At 48.3% G+C, this 21,869-nt stretch overlaps 1 protein-coding gene across 1 annotated transcript in view; it reads left to right on the plus strand.

Moving 5' to 3' along the window:
- Positions 1-11,105, plus strand: part of LOC137414259 (glycerol-3-phosphate acyltransferase 4) — a 62,691-nt gene extending 51,586 nt beyond the window's left edge. Inside the window, exons 5-12 of the mRNA XM_068099749.2 lie at positions 1,463-1,552; positions 1,685-1,778; positions 2,497-2,612; positions 4,347-4,402; positions 4,547-4,632; positions 4,731-4,859; positions 8,262-8,341; positions 8,569-11,105. Coding sequence (XP_067955850.1) covers positions 1,463-1,552; positions 1,685-1,778; positions 2,497-2,612; positions 4,347-4,402; positions 4,547-4,632; positions 4,731-4,859; positions 8,262-8,341; positions 8,569-8,656 — 739 coding nt within the window. The 3' untranslated portion in view covers positions 8,657-11,105. The remainder of the gene's footprint in view (positions 1-1,462; positions 1,553-1,684; positions 1,779-2,496; positions 2,613-4,346; positions 4,403-4,546; positions 4,633-4,730; positions 4,860-8,261; positions 8,342-8,568) is intronic.
- Positions 11,106-21,869: the final 10,764 nt, after the last annotated feature.

A 21,869-nucleotide genomic window follows, 5' to 3' on the forward strand; every position in this document is an offset into this window, starting at 1 on the left:
TACATGCTCGAGCAGGGGTTCGCCTTGCGATCCCCATGACAATCTTCTCCATTTTGCCCTATTTTCTGCATCTCCCCTTGTTAACCCCCTTGCCCGTATTTCTTCTTCCACCACCTTTAGCCATGTCTTTCTCGGTCTTCCCCGTCCTCTACCATCTCAACCTGTTTCTCTTCACAGCATCCATCACAGGCTCTATTCCCATCATCTTTCACAATTCATCATTCGTCTTCCTCTCTCTCAACGATACTCCACACATCCACTGAACCATTCACATTTCCACCCTTACCAGCCTTCGTTGCTGCTCTATGTTCATTACCCATGTCGCGCTTACATAAATCATAACACTTCTCACACATGCAGCATACACCTTTCCCTTTCCCTTCAGCTTCAACGACACCCCTCCTCATCAGCACGCCACTCAGTTCCCGAAACTTCTTCCATGCACATCTCACTCTCGCAACCGTTGCCGAGTCTGATCCACCTTCTCCATTCAGCATGTCTCCTAGGTAGCAAAATGTGTTCACACCTTCCAGCTTCACGCCGTCTCCAAGATCCAACTCAACATTTCCTCCATCTGCAGCTCCCCCTGTGCACAACTTACACTTGAATGTAGCTGCCACACTGGTTATTGACCCTCTCAAACCACTACATTTTTGATGAACCCACTCAGCGCACATTGTACATTGAATGGAGTTCACTCCGACACCCTTCCTGCACACAGCACACTGCCACTTCCCAGTTATTTCCACCTCACCACATGCTTTAATTACCACTTGCCATTACCTTCGTCTTTCCGATATTCATTATTCACCTTCAGACCTTTTGTCTCCATACATTCCTTCCACGTGTTCATCTTCTTCTTCAGTCCATCCATGCTTTCCGCAATCAACACCAGATCATCTGCATACAACAACTCCCACGGCAAACCCTCCTTTACGTTCCGAGCCAGCACCTCCATCACAGCTACAAATAGTAGTGGACTTAGTACTGACCCCTGATGCATTCCCACCTTCACCTCAAACTCAACACCTGTGAAAAAAGACCCTGTGAGCACCCACAAATTATTTTTTTTCAAATCCAGTGGGTCCTAACAAAGGAGCCAGACATCAGCCTTTTAAAAATTAAGAGTGGGAAAGGTGGAGGGATTTTGAGAAGAAGTGAGGGAAGAAAAATCTTCCAAGTTTAATTGAAAAAGATTACTTTTATTGGGATGAATCTTTTGCTTGCGAACATGCACCATTTCACAAAATGGCAGTTCATGGTCATCTGTTGTCCGATAGCCTTACTCCCACATGGCATTGTTGTTCTCATACGATGTTGTTTACCGGGGTACTTGTAAATCGAAAATGGTTTGAACATTCCTTTAGGAGAACATTGTCATGGGGACCGCAAGGCTAACCCCCGCTCTTGCAGGGAAAATGGCCTTTTAAAATGCCTGTTGTTGTTTGTTGTATTCCTTTAGGGCCAGAAGGTCGTGCAGCGAGTTGGTGCATCTGATGAGCATGAGAATTTGTTCCCGAGCCTTGACCGCCATCATTACCTACTATAACAGGTACACTCAAGGCCTGGGCTTTACCAATCATCACCAAGTGCATTCCCATTACGTACTTTATGGCAGCACAATAATTCTAAAGTTTAATACGTTTTGTTTATCTATGGGGCTCCCCCCACAACCTCTTTACAGAGAAAACATACCAAAGAAAGGTGGAATATGTGTAGCCAATCACACCTCTCCAATCGACACCATCATCCTTGCTAACCACCGCTGCTATGCTATGGTGAGTTGCATGGTTACGCTTGTTGCTCAAATGCATTTTTGTCCCCGGTCGCACCACGGAGCAAAAGGGGGACTATGGTTTTCCCCTCCGTCCGTGTGTGCATCCATGCGTGCATCCGTGCATGCGTGTGTGCGTGCGTTGAACCTTGTGAGCGGAATATCTTGAAAAATAAATGAACTACTAACTTCTAATCCGGTGTGTGGGTGTATCTAGGCATAAGGAAGAATGCTATTGAAAGTTGGGTCGCCACGTCAAAATCCAAGATGGCCGCCGCCATATATGTCTGAACCTTGTGAGCGGAATATCTTGAAAAATAAACGAACTACTAACTTCTAATCTGGTGTGTGGGTGTCTCCAACCCACCCGCAAATATTATCGACTCTTCCATGTTTCCTGCGTCTTCCACTTTGTCAACTCACATCACTTCACCGACGGGGGACCTAGGCATAACGCTTGTTTCCTTTATTTGTGAAAGAGCAGACTGGTCACAATAAGGTACAATACACATCTGATGTGAAACTGTTCTTTTTGGGCAGAAATCCGTTTTGCATCCTTGTTTACATTTTTTTTTTTGGAGAAGATTATTGAAAAGAGGAGACTTCAGTTGATACCAGGTCCTGCCCGCTATGGCTCCCTCCCCGTTTTTGTGAACTTACGTCCTTCATAATGTATTGTCTTGCTATTGTTGATTCTACATGTTTATGCTGGACCCGTTCAGGTTGGACAGAAGCATGGAGGCATCCTTGGACTGATCCAGCGCTCGATTGTCAAGACGTGTCCGCATGTCTTCTTTGAGCGTTCTGAAGCCAAGGATCGTTTCCTTGTCACCCAAAGGTAATTGAATGTAAAATGCTTGGAGATGTACCATCCGATAAATGTCATACATCGCAGCTTATCTGAATAAATTTGGTGTGCTGTATTGGGCGATCACAGTGTTCATTGATGCATATTGAAGTCTGTTTATAAAACTTTGTAAATATCTATGTACGGATTGAAAGGATATTCTTTTGAAGAGTGTGTCGCAATATTTATGCAAGTCTTGTTTTGTTATATACAGTAATGCCTCATTTGGTGCTCAGGATGCGTTCCTTGAAAATATGCTAAAAGGGGTTATCATACCATTGCTTATATGGAGAAGCATTCCTGGCAGCATTATTTCTTGCGCATGAGTGGGATATGCGAGCTTAATTAGGAAGGGGGATTGTTAATAATGCTGATAATACTAGTAGTAGGAGTCCACAACCATCCTCCTTGACCATGTTGTGCAATGTCGGCCAAGGCCCTCACTGTTTTTTCTTCCACCCTCACTTTTTCTCACCTTCATTCGCTTTTCAATTTGTTTTCTCTGCAAACACTTGTGTGATTGACATGAAACTTTCAACATCGGAGGGCTTAACCATGGATTAAAAAAAACAAAACAATGTCACATGATTAATGGATGGAAAATGAGTCTGGCATTCCAAAAAGTCTGCTTTCTGCAGGCATGGGTTGCAAGGCATTTCACGTATCTATATAATAACACAGGAGTGTCTGTCTGTCCCCAAACTACTCCCACAGTTTTGGGGGCTAGCCCTGCCAAACTTTCTGTGGAACCTTTCGGGGTCCGGGTGTCCTTAGGTGGGTGGGAGATTTCATAAATGTCTCGATACAATTATGATTTTGATTTTTCACCTATATGGAGCTGCTCTCTCTCCACATGTAAACACACACAGGTTCGGCACGAGCAGTTTTGCCATTTACCGCATTTGGAATCGTTTTCAGTAAACCATTGTCATTGTTATCAGCTCCTTCATAATCATTAAAGTAAAGTACTGCATGGTACTACATTTATTTTACAGTACCATTCTCTGTTTTGCAGCCAGCCCCACTAAATTTTCTGTGCAGCTTTTGGGGTCCCTGCACGTGTCCTAAATAAAATGGATGTGTTTTCAGAAAATTTCTCAAAACATATATATATATATATATATATATTTTTTTTTTGGATTCTCGGTTACCACCCATGAATTGCCGCAATTTATTTGCATGTGAACACTGACATTTTGGGCTCCAACCTGTGCATGGCATGCCATGGGCACCTCGCGAGTCAGGAATAAACAGACTGTCAGCCAAAATACATATGGTAAACACATAATTTTACAAATAAAAATATTTTTTTATTATAATAACATCAGTTAGTGTTTAAAACATTAAAATATGTACAACCATCAATAATAAAAAATTGCACTCGCTTGTCCTCTGCTCTGACTTCCTACATGGCAATGGTGGAAGGAGGAACCTCCTGCTGCAAAATAAAGGTGGAGTAAACAGCGTCGATTGGCTCAGAGCGTGTGCAAAGGTACATACGATGCCGGCGGGTGCATAGGTACATACGATGCTGGCGGGTGCATTTACTCGGGGAGTGCTTTGTAAAAATAAATAAATAAATAAATTCTCCAGGGCAAAGAGCTCTAACGAATTGGCTTTCTCTGGGGCAGCGTTATGCAAGGTATTACTGTAAATATATTTTCATGCATTTGCCTTTCAAATACCGCTCAATTGTGCAATATTATTTCATTTTTAATTCCTTAGGTTGAGTGATCACATTGCTGATGGAAACAAATTACCCATTCTTATCTTTCCAGAGGGTAAGTTCTGCAAGCACTATCCATAATCACATCGATGAGTCGATGTTTAATTGTTTATTTGCAAACATGACAAATGGCAACCTTCATTTGTTTTCCATCTTCACCCTACCCTCTACCCCCAACGTATTGAATGGTCTCTTTCAGGCACTTGCATCAACAACACTTCTGTGATGATGTTTAAAAAAGGAAGCTTTGAAATTGGAGGAGTAATCTACCCTGTAGCAATCAAGGTAATCTCTAGTGTCAGTTTTACTTTGAAATGCACAACATGATTCAGAGTGTTTAATGGTTTCTGTAAAGTGGGCCCTTTTTGCTCCCGCGTGTGTAGTACGACCCTCATTTTGGCGATGCCTTTTGGAATAGCAGCAAGTATGGCATGGTGAACTACCTTCTCCGCATGATGAGCAGCTGGGCCATCGTCTGCAATGTGTGGTACCTTCCACCGATGACCTGCCAGGTAACATTTGAAGCTTGCTGGTATTGTTTCTCGTGGGAAATTGGTTCCAAAAGTTTCAACTATGGGTATACTCGCGTGCGAGTTGTGTGGTATTTCACCATATGTCACGACATAACCACAGGGGGTGGGGTGGGCAAGTTAAATGACCAAGGTGCAGCTTCTTTTTTTTTCTTTCTTTTTTTTGCGAGTTTGATTTTAATTGCTTTACGTATAGTACTTTAGCATATTTTACCGACTCCTATATATATCTAATTCCAAAGGTTCTGTGGATCTAAATGTCGATAAAGACTTATCTTTTGAGAAGGCAACATCATGAAATGTAAACAAGTGTGAGGGCGCACTGAAAATAGTGCTGCAATTTTTATGTTATCTTGGAAGATATGTAAATGTTTTGATGTTCAACGAAGGAACAAGTGAAGTTGTGAGGATGTATGACGTTCAGACTTTCAGTCCAACGACGATATAGAACTAGAAGGACCTGCTCCCTAAGAGGGCGGCCAGGGATTGTTTTGTTAATATTATTTAAACGTACCACTCGCTGTACTGTAAAACGTGGGGACAGTGATGCTGTACTGTAAAGGGTGGGGACTTGTCATACCCTCTCTCACCTGAAGGTGGTGCTCAACTATAGACATACACAGCGAATTTGTTCCCTCCCTGCCCCCAAGACCACCTACAAAGATAAAAACACCCCCTATGCACTAATTGGGGTCATGCTGATCCTATGTAGCAAGTCTGGATGCAATCTGCCTAGAACTGAAGGAGTAACGCAATAAACAAACAAAAAAAGCACTGAAACAAACACCGGTTCTTGAATTATAGTAAGGATGCCACTCTGGTGTCATGGTCAACAGTAGCCATGTGTTGCCTGCCCTGCTCTACGACTCCACCTCTACCTCTGTCTCTACCACTTGTTTCAAACCCCTGTAACCTCTTGCCTTCCTCAAGTTCTGTCCCTCGCACTGCTCACCACACACCCCACTCTGACGCTCCCTCCTCTCTGAAGGTTTATTATAACCACGCACATGTAGTTTGGCTGTTCACTGTTGAAGGTAACTCGATGACTAAAAACCTGTTTCAGTATTGTTTGTGGACAGTTTTATCGGTTTGTGTTTGTCGCCATGCTGCATCGTGTGACGGCTTTCAGTTTCATTAAAAATAAAAATAAATTTTTTTTTTTTGGTATGAAGTTTGATTTGAATATGTGATTCATGCCAATTCCATGTTTTGAGTTGCCACCATTTTGGATCCTATGTCCGTGGAAGTGGATGTGTTCAAAAATGTTCTTTTTCTTTGAATCCCTGTTTGAAACTTGCTAAGTACAGATAAACTGGCTTTAATTCAAAAACATTTGCCTGATAACCCAATGGGGATATGTCGTTTTTAAAAAATGAAATACCCCACGGGATGGGGACTTGGGATCACAGGGGTCAAAACGGGAATATTTTTTTCAAACCCCATTTGATATTGGGTCATTCCTGGTGGAAAGTTTTGCCATATTTAAAATTTTTCTTTCGGTGGGAAAAGTGTGGGGATTTGTGATGGTGTGCCATTGACCTCGCTCTAGTTTTACTTCATGGTATGTGTATATGTGCAGTGCCTTCTGAAAGTATTCACACCCCTTGACTTTTTCATATTTTGTTGTTACAGCCTGAACTTAAAATGGATTAAATTTAATTTTTTTGGTCACTGACCAACACAAAATACCCCATAATGACAAAGTGAAACCATGTTTTTAGAATTATTTTTACAAATTCATTGAAAATGAAAAACAGAAATATCAAATTTACATAAGTATTCAACCCCTTGAGTCAATACTTTGTAGAAGCGTCTTTGGCAGCGATTACAGCTTCGAGTCTTCTTGGGTATGTCTGTGTCAGCTTTGGACATCTGGATTTGGGGAGTTTCTCCCATTCTTTCTTGCAGATTTGCTCAAGCTCTGTCAAGTTTTGATGGGGGAGCGTCGGTGAACAGCAATCTTCAAGTCTTTCCACAGATTCTCAATGGGATTCACGTCTGGGCTTTGGCTGGGCCATTCAAGGACTTTCACTTTTATTCTGAAGAAGTTCCAGTGTTGCTTTGGCTGTATGCTTGGGTCGTTGTCCCGTTGGAACGTAAATCTTCATCACAGTCTAAGGTCATTTGCACTCTGAAGCAGGTTCTCCTCAAGGATTTGCCTGGGATTAATAGCCAAAAGATGAACAGCAAACCAGCGACACAAGTTAATTGAAGTAATCAGATTTAATAAATGGGGGAGGGGAGATCGGAGAGAAAAACTCGTGTTAACAGCAATTACCGAATCGATGTACGGTACTGTACTATAACAATCAGATACAGATCACACAGTGATGCAGTAATGATTCCTCCACATCCACGATAATCCGTTCGGCTTAACCGTATCCTGGCAGGAGGTGACTGCTTGTTCGGCGCCGTGTGTCTCGGTAGCCATCCCTGCAAGCTCTGAACATCCAGCAGCACAGAGGCGAACGCAAAACTCCTCTCTTCGGATTGTCGGGAGCAATTTGATGGCATCTACGGGCGTTCTCCAGCTGCTTTCACCTGGTCGCTCAAGCGCTTTTTATCTCCATCTTGAGCACTTTATCTTCACCTGCCGATCTTGGTCACCATAACCGCTGCAGCGCCCGATCAACGAACTCCTTTCACATGCCTTAGCGGCTTTTTCCACGTCTTGTGGAGATGCCAATTGCAGCTGCTCGAGACTGTATGACATGGATCAAAGGAACATTTCACAGAGATGACCTGTCTAGACGTACTTCAACACGTTGTAATCTTTGTTCACGAATACCATCCTCCTGTGCTACACATTTAATAATCAAATATCTCTACTGTGTTACTCCCTTCAACCAATATCACATCCCCGCAACAATACATTTGCCTCTCTCCGGGGTGATTTGCCAAAGAGCAGGTTCGTTGCTGCCACAGCAGTCTAATGGCAAGAATTCCACTTGGAGGTTTGCCGTTCACTTTGTAGCAGGAACTTGTCATCCGTTGGATATTTAACATTCACTAACTCCTGCTGGTTTACAGGTCTTCCGACTTAACGTCCATCCGAGGTACACGCTCTGTGATTCGATGCCCAGTCTGCGAAACACCGATCTGAGTTTTAAATCCAAAGTCGAACCCCGAGTTGATAGCTCAAAGTGCGCTACGTCTCCACCATCCTGTCTTGTGTCCACGTATTTGTACGTGCGTTGATGCTGTGTAGGGGGTGAATATTTTATTTATTCCCACCCAACTTCCCTACTATTAATTTTTTTTAAACTTCATTCACATACTTTTGCTTGGGTATACTTGTATGCCATCTTTTGATTGGGGAGTTGCACTAATGACCATTCAAACCCCCTCTCCACCCTCCCCTGTCTATGAAACAACGTTTTGCAGCATGGTGAGAATGCCGTTCAATTTGCTAACCGGGTGAAAGCGGAGATTGCGAGGAAGGGTGGTCTGGTGGACCTGGTGTGGTGAGTGAATCTAATCTGTCCTGCTGGATGCCACGATTTATATTCCCTCCCATGTTAAACACTCGAGCATCCGTATCACGTGACATTCCGATATTCTTGGCAACGGCACATTAAAATGGAAGTGATTTACCCATGAGAGAAAATGTCTGCTTCTTGGATAACATGGAATACAAAAGCTTTTTATTGTCCGCATTTATCTCAACTTTGACTTTACACCTCCCCACCAGGGATGGAGGACTCAAGCGTGCCCACGTCAAGACGACGATGAAAGAAGAACAGCAGAAGCAATACAGCAAGACCATCGTGGGAAATTGACAAAAGTGACCGCTGAGCGGACTTGTACAAAGATGCCATGAGATCGTTTTTTTTCACGGGCCGGAACCCATCGACGCGACGTGTGTGTCTTATGTGCATGCGTGTTGTATCCCGACAGTTCCGAGGTTAACCCTTTCTGTGTGACTATTACCATCATTCTGTACATTCGGCTTGCTCCTGCGGTGAGGGTGAACTTATTTCGAATCGGGTAGCATTTATTCCACTTGAAATTCAAACGTAAAGGATCGAATCGATGACACTCGACACCACGTGGTGTGCACAGAAATGCTTGCACTGCATCCGGCGATTGAAGAGGTTGAGGAAGGAAGCACGGTACTTGCACTGGGGTTTACCTTTGAAATGGCTTATGTTTCTGATTTTGGAGTATGATGACGTCATCCCATGTTATTGTTGTGCCAAGAGTATTTTGCAGTAGAACCCCCTCCCCCCCCCAATCTCCCTCAGTTTTGAGGCCTTCGTCATTTTCGAATGTTGAGCCTCTGCACCCCCACTCTCCATACGACAATTACAGCTTCGAGTCTTCTTGGGACTCGATGGGGCCTTGCAGATGACGGTGAATGTCTTTCGCTTATTCTCAGTTTTATTACTTTATCATATCGCGTGCGTGTCCTATCATTGCAAACGTCTCGAGTCAGGAAATGGCCACAGCGTTTGGTGCCATCAATTTTGAATGAAAATGGAACCTTTTTTTTCTTTAATTATTTTCTTGAAACCCGAATTTCAGAATGGCAGGAACGAGATTCTTTTTCTTCTCCTCTCCAGCCAGCATTGAGTATTTTCTGGAGGAACTTCCGAAAGTAGGACTCCAAAGCACCTCAAGTATGTCAGCATTGCCCAGAAAGGATTTGGGGGGGGGGGGGGGGGGTTTAAATTAAATCAAATCTCTATGCATGGTGTAACGATCAGGTCTCGCTCTGAAAGTGGAGGCTGGATCATCCGGACAGAGCCAACGCTGTAAAGCCTTGGACATGAATTTGCACGGGGTACAGTAGGGGGGGGGGAACTTTTGAGGAGTAATAGTATAACTGTATTCACAGGTCAAGGTTCAAAGTTTGAGGTGGGGTGAGAGTCATCCTGTTCTGAGTAGGTCCAAGAGTCTTGTTGGTCATGTGGATGTTGCCACTGAAGGACGTAAAGCGCTACGGGGTATGACCATGACACGTCTGCTGTTCCACTAATACGTGTCCGATCGCCTCGTACGCAACAAGTTTTGGAGCACAGAGGGCCCTTAGGTCAAGTCCATCGGTGTAGAGCTTTTCATACGCTTGATCTTTTACTGCGTCAGTAGGATCGGGCCTTGCAGATTGTCGTTTAATGAAAAGTCCAATGTGCTAGTGTTTTGATATTTTGTACATTTAATGGGAAAGCACGTGTAGCACTTGATTTGATTTTAAGTGAGGTTGTTGCTGTTGTTGTTGTTGTTATTGTTGAATGATGGTAGGAATTTTTATTTTATTTTCAAAAAAAATTATCCCATTGCTGTGTCTGTCCAATGTTCCCTTGTTTTATTCACCAGCTGATATTTCCTTTCTCATGTCCACGGCACGACGATGTAAAATAACAACACGTGTTTCTTCTCGGATCGTTTGTGCCATGTGATATCGACGTGGTGTATCCGAAGTGATCGCTCCAAATTTTATTATTATTATTATTTTTTAGTTATCACCGAACTATTATATCGGCCGCATGCATCTGATGCACGTGTTACAGTTACGTTTTGAATGAGCGACTCGAATGTGTAGTTTTATTTAATTATTATTTTTTGGCCTGCTCCGTACTCGCTCCTTTATGCATCCGTCGTACCATGCGCTTGACGTACTTGTAGCATTTTGCTTTTCTTTTTATTTATTTAACTTTTTCTTTTGGCCTACAGTTTGCATTGTACTGTCCCTTTATTGTATTTCCAAGTTGTTGAGAATATGGATATTTTTCTTTAGCTTTTTATCATTTTATTCCCTCACCCCATCTTTGTCTGCTCTTGGTTGATCGTTTTTTGTAAAACTAATGAATGTGTTTGAGGTTTCCTTTTTTTTTTGTGTTCCATACGATACAATTATTTACTTTCACTCACTCTAAAGGCTGTGAATGTTTCATCCTATCTGTTTTGCAACCATGATATGCAAAAGGTGTCTGTCTGTCTGCTCTCAAACTTGTGAATTGCTGTGACAAAATGATACCTTTTCCTGTTTTCACTCTTCAAATCGCAACGCACAAAGCAATCGTGATTCACTTATACTGTGCAGTTTTTAAAAACAGGTTCGTCCTTCACTCTGTATTCTTAATTTGCAACGGCATGGTTTTGTCAGGGAGAGTGGGACGAGGGAGGCTGGAGGGTTTTTGCCATCAGTGTGCTCTAGGGTGTGGGGATGGAGGGTATGTAGGTGTGCAATGTAAGTAAATATCTTGTAATAAAATGTTTTCAAATATATATTTTTGATTGTGCTGAATTAGTGGGGAAACTGTCATCAGGTACTGGTGGTTGACATTTGACGTTGGACACCTTTCCGGGCCCTCTACGTTTCCTTCCATGCATTGTATGAAACAAAAGGGGGATTTGACGGGAGCAGTTGATTGTGACCAAAAGGTTAAATGAACGGGCATTTTGGCTCCAGGTGTATTTTTAGCAAATGGCTCATGACTGTGAATGTGAGACAGCCAAGAGGTAGCAGTGGGCAGCTTGGTCATGGAAGCGCACGAGGTATGTATATAATCTACTTTCTAGGTCTTGCCACTCGGTCTCCTTCCTGGAGATGCCAATAATTCAGTACTTTGGATTCAAACCTTGGATGGTCTATTAACAAATGCTTCAAATATGATCCCTGCATTTACATTTACTCATGTATTTCATCTTAAGGTCCACACATCCAAGCTTGACATGTAGGCTACCACCTTATTCAACGCTGAAGGCATCAATAACTAATATAGTACATTTATTATGCGTGCGTAAAACGAAATATCATGGTTTTGGGTTGGGGAGGTTCTGAGATTGTGGTGAACAGCTGTTGTGAAGACCTGGAGGGAAGAATGAGAATGAAGAGTATGTGGAAGTTCATTCCACAGCAGCGGGAAAAAGAGGAAGAAATGAGTGGAGGTGAGCATAATCCTGGATTGAGGTACGTAGTTTCACCACAAGCGGGTAAGTGGGTACAAGACCAGAAAGGGGTCAGTGGAAGACAGAGATCACCGATCTCTGCGATGACGAAGTGATATACCCATAGGATCACCATCATCATGGGACATTCCAATCTTGAAAGCCTTGGTTTCCACGGTGTCAAGCTGAGCAAGGTGTGAGGTGGGAGAGCGCATGAAGCTGTGGATAGGAGTTCAGGTGTGCCAAAGGCGGGACGTTGTCCGACGGCCAGCTTTTTAATGTGGTTCACCTAAGAATCATCATGGCTGATGAACTTCCTCGAGGATTAAGTAGATGGGGGTGGGTGGTGTTACGGATTCGTCACTTCCATTGTTGTGGTTTTCATCCACTTGAAGCATTTTTAGTTCCATGGACTATTATTGTTTTAGTTTGAGTGAAATGTAGATAACTGCCTTCAAAAGGAAAAATTAGTGTTTTAAAAGAAAAACGAAATGGATCGGGAGAAACCGGAAGAAAGAAGAGGAAGGGAAAGCTGAACAAGTGAGGTCGGGAGAAAAGCCGAGCTGCTTTGAAGTATCGAGTGGACGCTGGCGACCGTGGGTCACGAGCAAACATTGGTTTCCCCGGGGAAGGGATTCCTGTGACAGAGTGGATATCGCTGTGGCAGATAAACCTGCGTGACTGGTTTTGCGGTTGATTCTGGAGTGAATCGTTGTTGGAGAGCAGGTACGCCTCCATTACGGGCCCGTTCGCCATTTCGCCTCGCTCCAGCCTTTTCACCGCACCCAGCCGTTAGCCTGGTTCGCGTGTGTAACGTGGATTTCGATTGGGAATTCGCGGCTCCGTTTGGGAGCCGCTGAACATTCATACCAGCGTCATTGTCTGGTGAACCGAAGGTGTGAATTCCCAGTCGCCTTTTGGGTGCACCTTTGCCTGACAGACGTCGGCCCGACACCCACCCAGTGGTTCTTCGGCAGTGTTGACTGTCAGCCGACCTGGGTTCTGGTCTCGATACGACCTGTTTCTTGTTATCACCGGAGCGTGGATCGACTTTGGCCTGGTGCCGGGACAGTGACTTTGGGAATGTTACATTTCGCTCAGGTGGAGCACCGTGAGTTGTCGAGTAAGAAACTGATGGTACCATCAAAGGAATGATATGATATTTGTTGTGCAATTGATTAATATTGTACTTGTGCAAGTTGTTATTCTTGTGTGACATTCATACAATACTTGGTTTTGGTATTGATTGGTTGGTGTGGTTTCACCATTGGTCATTGGCACACATAATAACGCATCTTTCTGCCGTGACTCCTTTCGGGGCTCGGAGGTACACCGTGACTGGGGTTTGGGGAGGAGCACGTAACAGAAATTGGGGGCCTCGTCTGGGATTAAATTCCCTAACATTCCCAAAATTCCCAAGTTTGGAATTTTCTAACATTCCCAAATTTTTCTGAAAATTTGGAAATTTTTGTGTGAAAGTTTACAGGTGCTAACTGATAGTCACCATGGTGTTTGACGCAGAAAAATTTGCGACGTCCCCGAACGAGGCACAGTTCCAGGCGTTAAAAAGATCGGAACTCATTATATTGGCCAAATATTGTAATTTGGAGGTCCGAGTTAGTATGAAGAAAGCGGAGATGCAGACATTGGTGGTAGAATCTCTGGTGGGACAAGGAACATGGGAAGAGGTAGCCTTGGATTGGTTACCAGAGGAAAAAGGAAATGTGGAGCTCCGGAAAATGGAGATGCAACTGCAGAGCCAGGATAGGTTAAAAGAGTTGGAATCGAAAGCGGAAAAGGAAAGAGCAGAACGGGAACGAGAACTCGAGGAGAGAAGAGCAGAGGAAAGGAGAGCCGAAAGGGAGTTAAAGGAACGGGACATGGATTATCAGAGGGAACTTAAACTCAAGGAGCTGGAATTACTGGGGGAACAGAGAGAATAGAAGTAGTATCCATGCCAGCTAGTTCGATAACAAGTCAGAACTCTTGGGATGTTGGTCGGCATGTAAGGCTGGTTCCACCATTTAATGAAAAGGAGGTAGCCAAGTTTTTTTTACACTTTGAGAAAGTGGCTCAAATGTTAAAATGGCCTGTGGGGTCATGGACTATGTTAGTACAAAGTGTTCTGGTGGGTAAAGCTCAAGATATCTATTCGGCTTTACCGATTGACCAATGTGCAGATTATGAGATAGTGAAGAAAGCCATTCTCAAAGCCTATGAATTGGTCCCTGAAGCTTACCGACAAAAATTCAGGAATGCCAGGAAGAGGGAGAGAGACCCATGTGGAGTTTGCCAGAATGAAGGAAACTATGTTTGATAGGTGCTGTGACTCGAAGGAGATTGGGAAAGACTTCAACCTTTTATGACAATTGATCTTGGTGGAGGAATTCAAACAGTGTCCACGTGGACATTAAAGTGCATCTGGATGAAAAAAAGGTACTGGGGTTATATGAGGCAGCAACAGTGGCAGATGACTATGCCTTGACACACAGGATGGGGTTCCACAAACCTAACTTCCCACCTAGAGTTAGCCAGGGGAGTTATGGTAAATCAGGATCGGAGAACAAATTTTCATGGAGGCGGCCTAGAGAGGACTATGGGGACAAATCTGATACCGCGACTTTTATGGATCAGAAGACTGCAGTTCCAAGGCATACCTATCTTCCGGGGGGCCTGAGGCAGACCACAAGTTTTTCCTCCGAGCCTACTTGTGCTTTTTGCAAGAAACCTGGGCATTTGATGTCCAATGTTACGCCCTGAAAAGGAAAAATCATGAGCGGAGTCAGACTAGTGCAACTCCGAATGCGTTGGCCAATGTGAGAAATCGTCCTTAGAGGACAGTGCCTTGTGAAGGTTCCCGTGCCAAAGTTACGGCATCACAGAACGACCTTGTCCAAGAGGGTTACAAACCTTTTATTTCCGAGGGGTTTGTGTCACTGGATGGGGACTTAACTAACCTGAGACCTGTTAGGGTATTGAGGGACACAGGAGCACATCAATCTTTGATGCTTGAGGGCATTTTGCCATTGTCGGAGAAGATGGCAACTGGGGTTAGTGTTCTTTTACAGGGGGTTGGTGGCTATGTTAAAGTTCCTCTTCATGTCATCCATTTGAAGTCTGATTTGGTGTCAGGACTGGTCACTGTGGGGTTACAAGCCACTCTTCCTGTAGAGAGAATCTCTTTTATTATTGGGAATGATTTGGCCGGTGGTCGAGTTTCTGGTAATCCGATGTTGGTTGAAAAGCCCAGTATGGAAAATAACACAGCACAGTTAGAGCAGGAGATTCCGGGTATCTTTCCATCCTGTGCAGTGACTCGTACTATGGGTAGGAAGTGCTCTGAAGAGAAGGAGAAGGAAGGTGATGTGGTTTGGGTTCCTTAGAGATATTGTAGGAAAAGTCTGGAAGAGATAATAGGAAAGGGAGTGACATCAAGGAATCTAAGGAAAAGGTGGCATCTGGACCAAAAGAGGAAATGGAGTGTCCGTCGGAGACATGGAGTGTCCGTCGACTTTGGCCTGGTGCCGGGACAGTGACTTTGGGAATGCTACATTTCGCTCACGTGGAGCACCGTGCGTTATCGAGTAAGAAACTGATGGTACCATCATAGGAATGATGTGATATTTGTTGTGCAATTGATTAATATTGTACTTGTGCAAGTTGTTTTTCTTGTGTGACATTCTTGTTTTTGGTTTTGATTGGTTGGTGTGGTTTCACCATTGGTCATTGGCACACATAATAACATCTTTCTGCCGTGACTCCTTTCGGGGCTCGAAGGTACACCGTGACCGGGGTTTGGGGAGGAGCACGTAACAGTGGGGTTTGCCAGACGGTCCTTGCAGTCCTTTTGGAGAGAGATAGTGAGAGTGTAAGATTTGTCAGGAATGAAAGACAGATTCCAAGTGTTTATCCAGCTTGTGATTTTTGTCAAGGTCTGAAGAAATGGATGAGGCATGTCATGGCAGAGGGTGGAGGAGAGTCATCAGGAAATAGATAAATGGGATTTTCCAGTCAGAGAGATCATTGCACAAATTTCATGGTTAATATGTAGATATCACAGGATTAGCACCAATTGATTATCATCCTCATCTATCTGACTTCCATCTATCTATATAATTCCTATGGTGCACCGGTTGGTCCGGGTAACTCTGGTCCGAACTCCACAGGCCGTGTAGCACAACCACCTCTGACCCCCAGCACAGAGGTTCCCGGCCGGATCCTTGTGCCCAAAGTCCCGTTACCGTGCTGATTGGAATCTCTGTGCTGGGTGAGTGACCTGCCGTAGATAACACGGGATGCATCTTGTCTGTCCAAGAAACCAGTGTCCCATGTTGCTGGTCCCTTAGTGGTTGCAATCTCTTATCTGGAGCTGATTGCCCCAGAGCTGCCATATGACGCCATCGTGAAGAAACAGGATCAATCGGCTTGTGGGTCTGGACGGTGCATGCGGAGGTTTGCAAACATCGATATTCACGGAATTTTGAGTTGTGCACCCTGGTGGTGTATAGGGTCAGTCGTTGGTTCACACACCTGGAAGTAAAAAAAAAAAGAAAATGTAACCACAAATTATTCAGTCATTTCTGTTAATATATAAGAACTTTCTGTTGATTTATGTCCCCCGAGAAACCTTAGCCGTTTTAACAGTTCGTGATTTGTGCTGTAAAAGAACATCCGTAGGAAACCCCATAAATATTCTACTCTTTCGGTATTAGGGTGAGACTACCGGAAGTAAGCTGAAACACGTGTCCTTTTGTGGTTTGTTTTCAACGTATCCGTCACGTGACTTGTCGCGAAGGGTGCACTAACCGGAAGTTACGTAGTTCCGCGGGCGCCTAGTGGGAACAAATTCTTTAGAAATGGAACCTGAACTGGACTCCTTACTATGGCTTCCACTCTGATTTCATGCACGTGTGAGGAGTACAAAATAACGCTTTGACTATGCATTGTGTGAGCATAAGCACAAAGTTTCACGGGCAGTGTATAATATCAGAGTCGCTGGTTCACCACCTCTCAGAAGTTAAAAAAAAAACATTCTTCAGTGAATTCCATCCAATGAATAATTTTATTTTTGCCAATTTGCTTCACCGAGAAGCCTTTGTAGTGAGGGAGGGAGGAATGGAGGGGGAGAAGATGGAGGGGGAGGGGGCAGAGAAGGGTCAGATCTGGGAAAGGGGGATTGAGGCATTGGGTGTGGTGGGGTGGAGGTCCCTGGATTGGTGGAGGTGTTGAGGGCTTTAATAAGAAAAGGGGAGTGGAGGACAGAGTTGGAGCGGGTAGGGAGCAGAGAAGGGGAGAGGGGGAGGGTTGAGGACTTGATGTCACATTTTACATTACGTTGAAGGAGCTGTGCTCCGACGCGAGTTGAAAGGATTGACGCGACAAAAGACGGGAATTCATCCGAGTTTCTTTATTCCACAAAACCAAACTCGGGTACTCTGAAAAGCCCGTTTATCGGGCAGCAATATATATACAATCAAACGCGGCGAGAGTGGGCGTGCCCGGGCGAGCCTGGGAAAGGCAAGTCTGGACATACCCGGGAAAGGCGAGACTGAGCGTCTCCGGGCGGTCTGGGCGAGCCCGGCACAGCGATCGCTCCCCGGTTGCGTCCCCGGCAGGTGCAAGGCAATTGTGTATGTTCAGCGGCAACCGCTACACGCGCCCCCCCAGAATCGACTTGCATGGCAGGGTCAATTTAAGGGGGGTCCTGATGACCCGGCGGAAGCGACCCCTGGAGGGTCGTGGGGGGGGGGGGGGGGTCCGGTGTGGTGGTGGGTGGTCGAGCGGGGGGAACCGTGGATGGGGGGGCGGCCTCGCCGCGGAGGAAGGGCCAACCGTGGTGGTTGGTCGACGTCCACGTGCGCCGGCTTGAGGCGGTCCACCGAAATCCGGTCCGACCTGCCGCCGACGTCGATGACAAAAGATTTGTCATCCCGTCGCAGGACCCGGAAGGGTCCGTCGTACGGCGGCCGGAGTGGCCCCCGGTGTGCGTCATGACGCACAAAAACGTACTCCGCTGTGCGAAGCGCTGGGGGGACGTAGGACTGGGGGCCACCGTGGCGGGACGTTAGCACGGGGGCAAACCGTCGGGCGGCCTCCTGGAGGTCCGAGCGCTGGTGAGCCGCGGACCAGGGACTGGTAGCGTCGGGCACGAACTCGCCCGGGACGCGTAGCGGCTGGCCGTAGACGAGCTCGGCGGTGGATGCCTGGAGGTCCTCCTTGGGGGGCCGTGCGGAGGCCCAAAAGAACCCACGGCAGCCGGTCGGCCCAACCGCCGTCCTGAAGGCCGGCCATGAGCGCAGCCTTCATAGAGCGGTGAAAACGCTCGCACAACCCATTGGCTTGGGGGTGGTAGGCCATGGTATGGTGGAGCTTGACCCCCAGGTTGCGGGCGACCGCGCCCCACAGCTCGGAGGTGAACTGCGGACCGCGGTCCAAAGAGATGTCCGCCGGTGCGCCGCAGCGGGCAACCCAGGTGGCGATGAAAGCCTGCGCCACGTCGGCGGTGGTGGTGGAAACGAGGGGAACGGCCTCCGGCCACCTGGTGGTCCTGTCCACCATGGTGAGCAGGTGTGTGAAACCTCGTAATGGGGGAAGGGGGCCCACCAGGTCCACGTTGACGTGGTCAAAACGCCGTTCGGGCACGGTGAAAGGCGCCAGCGGGCCTGGGTGTGGCGGTGGACCTTGGCCCGCTGGCAGGCCGTGCAGGCGTTGGCCCAATCGCGGACGTCCCGTCAAAGTCCGTGCCAGACGAAACGCGCCGACACCAGCTTCTGGGAAGCTTTCCGGCCCGGGTGGGAAAGACCGTGGAGGGAGGCGCAAACGCGGCGCTGCCAGGTAACGGGCACGATGGGGCGAGGCTGGCCTTGGGAGACGTCGCAGAGCAGGACAGTGTCCGCGAAGGGGACGTCGGCCAGGCGGAGGGCCGTGTCCGCCGCCCGGAGGGCTTGCACCGTGGTGTTGGTGGTCTGTTCGGCCGCCATAAGCGCGAAGTCCATGCCGAGGTGGACCGCGTTCGCGCTGGCCGGAGAAAGACAGTCGGCCACGGCGTTGTCTTTTCCGGCGACGTGCCGGATGTCCGTGGTAAATTCCGACACGGCGGAGAGGTGGCGCTGCTGGCGGGCCGACCACGGCTCCGTGACTTTGGCCATCGCGTAAACCAACGGCATGTGGTCGACGAAAGCCGTGAATGGGTGGCCCTCCAGGAGGTGGCGGAAATGGCGAACGGCCAGGTATAGCCCGAGGAGCTCGCGGTCAAATGTGCTGTATTTTAGCTCGTTCGGCCGGAGTTGCCGGCTAAAAAAAGCGAGTGGCTGCCAAACCCCGTTCACCCATTGTTCGTGTATGGCACCCACCGCGTAGTCGGAGGCGTCCGCAGTGAGGGCGATTGGAGCGTCGAGCACCGGGTGAGCCAGCAGCGTTGCGTCGGCGAGGGCCAGCTTTGCGCCTGTGAATGCCGCGTCCATGGCTGCGGACCAGACGACGTCATGCTTGGCCGGCTTGCCCCGGAGGGCTTCGTAAAGGGGCCGCATGAGCTGAGCATGGCAGTGCGGGGCACGAAACGGTGGTAGAAATTCACCATGCCGAGGAACTCCTGCAGGGCCTTGATGGAGCGGGGACGTGGGAACTCGGTGATGGCCTCGACCTTGGTTGGCAGCGGCACGGCCCCGTTTCTGGTGTTATGGTGGCCCAAAAATTCAACGGCTGCCGTGCCGAAGTGGCATTTGGCCGGGTTGACGATTAAGCCGTGCTCGCTGAGGCGCTCGAACAGTGTTCGGAGGTGGAGGAGGTGCTCGGCGCGGGACGTGCTGGCGACGAGGATGTCGTCCAGATAGATGAAGAGGAACGGCAGGTCGCGCAGCACACTGTCCATCAAGCGTTGGAACGCCTGGGCCACGTTTTTTGAGGCCAAACGGCATTCTCAAGAATTCGAATAGGCCGAACGGCGTGATGACGGCCGTTTTTGGGACGTCGGCCGGCCTGACAGGTACCTGGTGGTATCCCCGTATTAGGTCAACTTTTGAGAAAATGACCTGCCCTGCCAAATGGGCAGAAAAGTCCTGGATGTGCGGGACCGGATACCTGTCGGGGGTGGTAACGTCGTTGAGGCGGCGGTAGTCGCCACATGGGCGCCAACCGCCCCCCGGCTTCGGCACGATGTGCAGTAGCGAGGACCACGCGCTATCGGAGCGTCGCACGATGCCGAGGTGCTCCAGGTAGACCGGCGGGCCCGTACTTGGTATGTGGTGCTCGATACCATGTCTCACTGCGACGGCCGAAAACGTCGGCCGCGTGAGGGCCGGGAACTCCGCGAGCAGGCGAGCGAACTCGTTGGCCTAGTTCGGTCGCATGTTGGTTGGAGGGCGCATGCTAGTTCGGTCGGCGCAGAGCTGCTCATCGTGCATGCCAGGGAGCTGAAAGTCTCTGCGTTGACAAGGCGATGCCGTTTGACGTCAACCAGCAGCCCATGTGTGCAGAGGAAGTCGGCGCCCAGCAAAGCCATCGGCACGCTCGCCATCACAAAGGTCCAGTTAAAGCGCTGGTTGCCGAAGCAGAGGGTGACGTTGTGCGGGCCGAAGGTGCGGATGGCCGATCCGTTGGCAGCGACCAAGGAGGGGCCGCAAACGGCGGTCTGCCTGTCCTGCTCGGAGGCGGGTATGACGCTCAGTTGGGCGCCGGTGTCACAAAGGAAGCGTCGCCCGGACGCTTTGTCCTTGATAAAAAGCAAGTTGCCCGAGTGGCCGGCGCTCATGGCTGGTAATGAACGCCGGCCCGGTCGTTTCCCGACTTGCCGAAAGTGCACGGGGGTCGGCATGTCCGAGCCTTGTGTCCGAATCTGGCGTGGTAATAACACCACGCCTGGTCAGGTGGAGGCCCCGGCCGTCGTGTTGGGAGCGGTCGGCGTGGCGTGGCGGCCGCCAGTTGCACCGGCAGTTCGGCCTCCAACCGCACCGGGTGCTCAGGCGCCATGGGCGTCGCCTCGGACGGCGGCGGGCTCCAGGTAGCCGCCCCGATGTGTTGGCCTGCCGAGGAGATCTTGTCGGCTTCCCTGGCGAGGGCGCGGGGATCCGTGATCTGCGTGCCTGCCAGGGCGAGGCGTACCTGGCTAGGCAGCTGGCGGAGGAACAGCTCTCGGAAAAGAAAATGCGGGGAGTGCTCACCGAGCAGCGCGAGCATGTAGTCCATTCGCTCGGACGGGCGCGTGTCGCCGAGCTCGGGCAGGTCGAGCAGGCGTCGTGCGCGCTTTGCCGGTGAGAGGGCGAATGCGTCGAGGAGGAGCGTCTTGATCGCGCCGTACTTGTCAGCGGCTGGCGGGTGCTGGAGGAGGCCCAGGGCGCGGGCCGCGGTGGCGGAGCCGAGTGCCGCTACCACATGGTGGAAGCGGGTGCCGTCGGCGGTGATGCCTCGCAGGGCAAACTGGGAGTCCGCCTGTGCGAACCAAACCGCCGCGTGAGCCTCCCAGAAGGTAGGCAGTTTAAGGGCAACTGCCGTGTCCATGTCGGGGGTCACCAATGAAAGAGCTGTGCTCCTACGCGAGTTGAAAGGATTGACGCGACAAAAGACGGGAATTCATCCGAGTTTCTTTATTCCACAAAACCAAACTCGGGTACTCTGAAAAGCCCGTTTATCGGGCAGCAATATATATACAATCAAACGCGGCGAGAGTGGGCGTGCCCGGGCGGCCTGGGCGAGCCCGGGAAAGGCAAGTCTGGACATGCCCGGGAAAGGCGAGACTGAGCGTCTCCGGGCGGCCCAGGCGAGCCCGGCACAGCGATCGCTCCCCGGTTGCGTCCCCGGCAGGTGCAAGGCGATTGTGTATGTTTAGCGGCAACCGCTACAACGTGGAATTTCCACGGGTCCTTGGCATTAAGCTGTCGATGGACATTTCCTGCAACCTCCCTGAATAATCCACAAACTATTGAGAACGAATTCCCTTATAACAGCTTGGTAAAACCGGTGTGTTCCATTACCAATCAGCTTGTAGATCGCTCGCCAAACGGCTTAAGCACTCAAGCAAGCACTCCATTAAAACGGTTGATAAGGAACGGCTGGCTTGCCAAGCGATGGCAATCTGATTGGTAATGGGACACACCTCGGGTTATC

This window comes from Myxine glutinosa, chromosome 1 (genome assembly GCF_964187855.1).
Source record: "Myxine glutinosa chromosome 1, kmMyxGlut1.1, whole genome shotgun sequence".
Lineage (NCBI taxonomy): Eukaryota > Metazoa > Chordata > Myxini > Myxiniformes > Myxinidae > Myxine > Myxine glutinosa.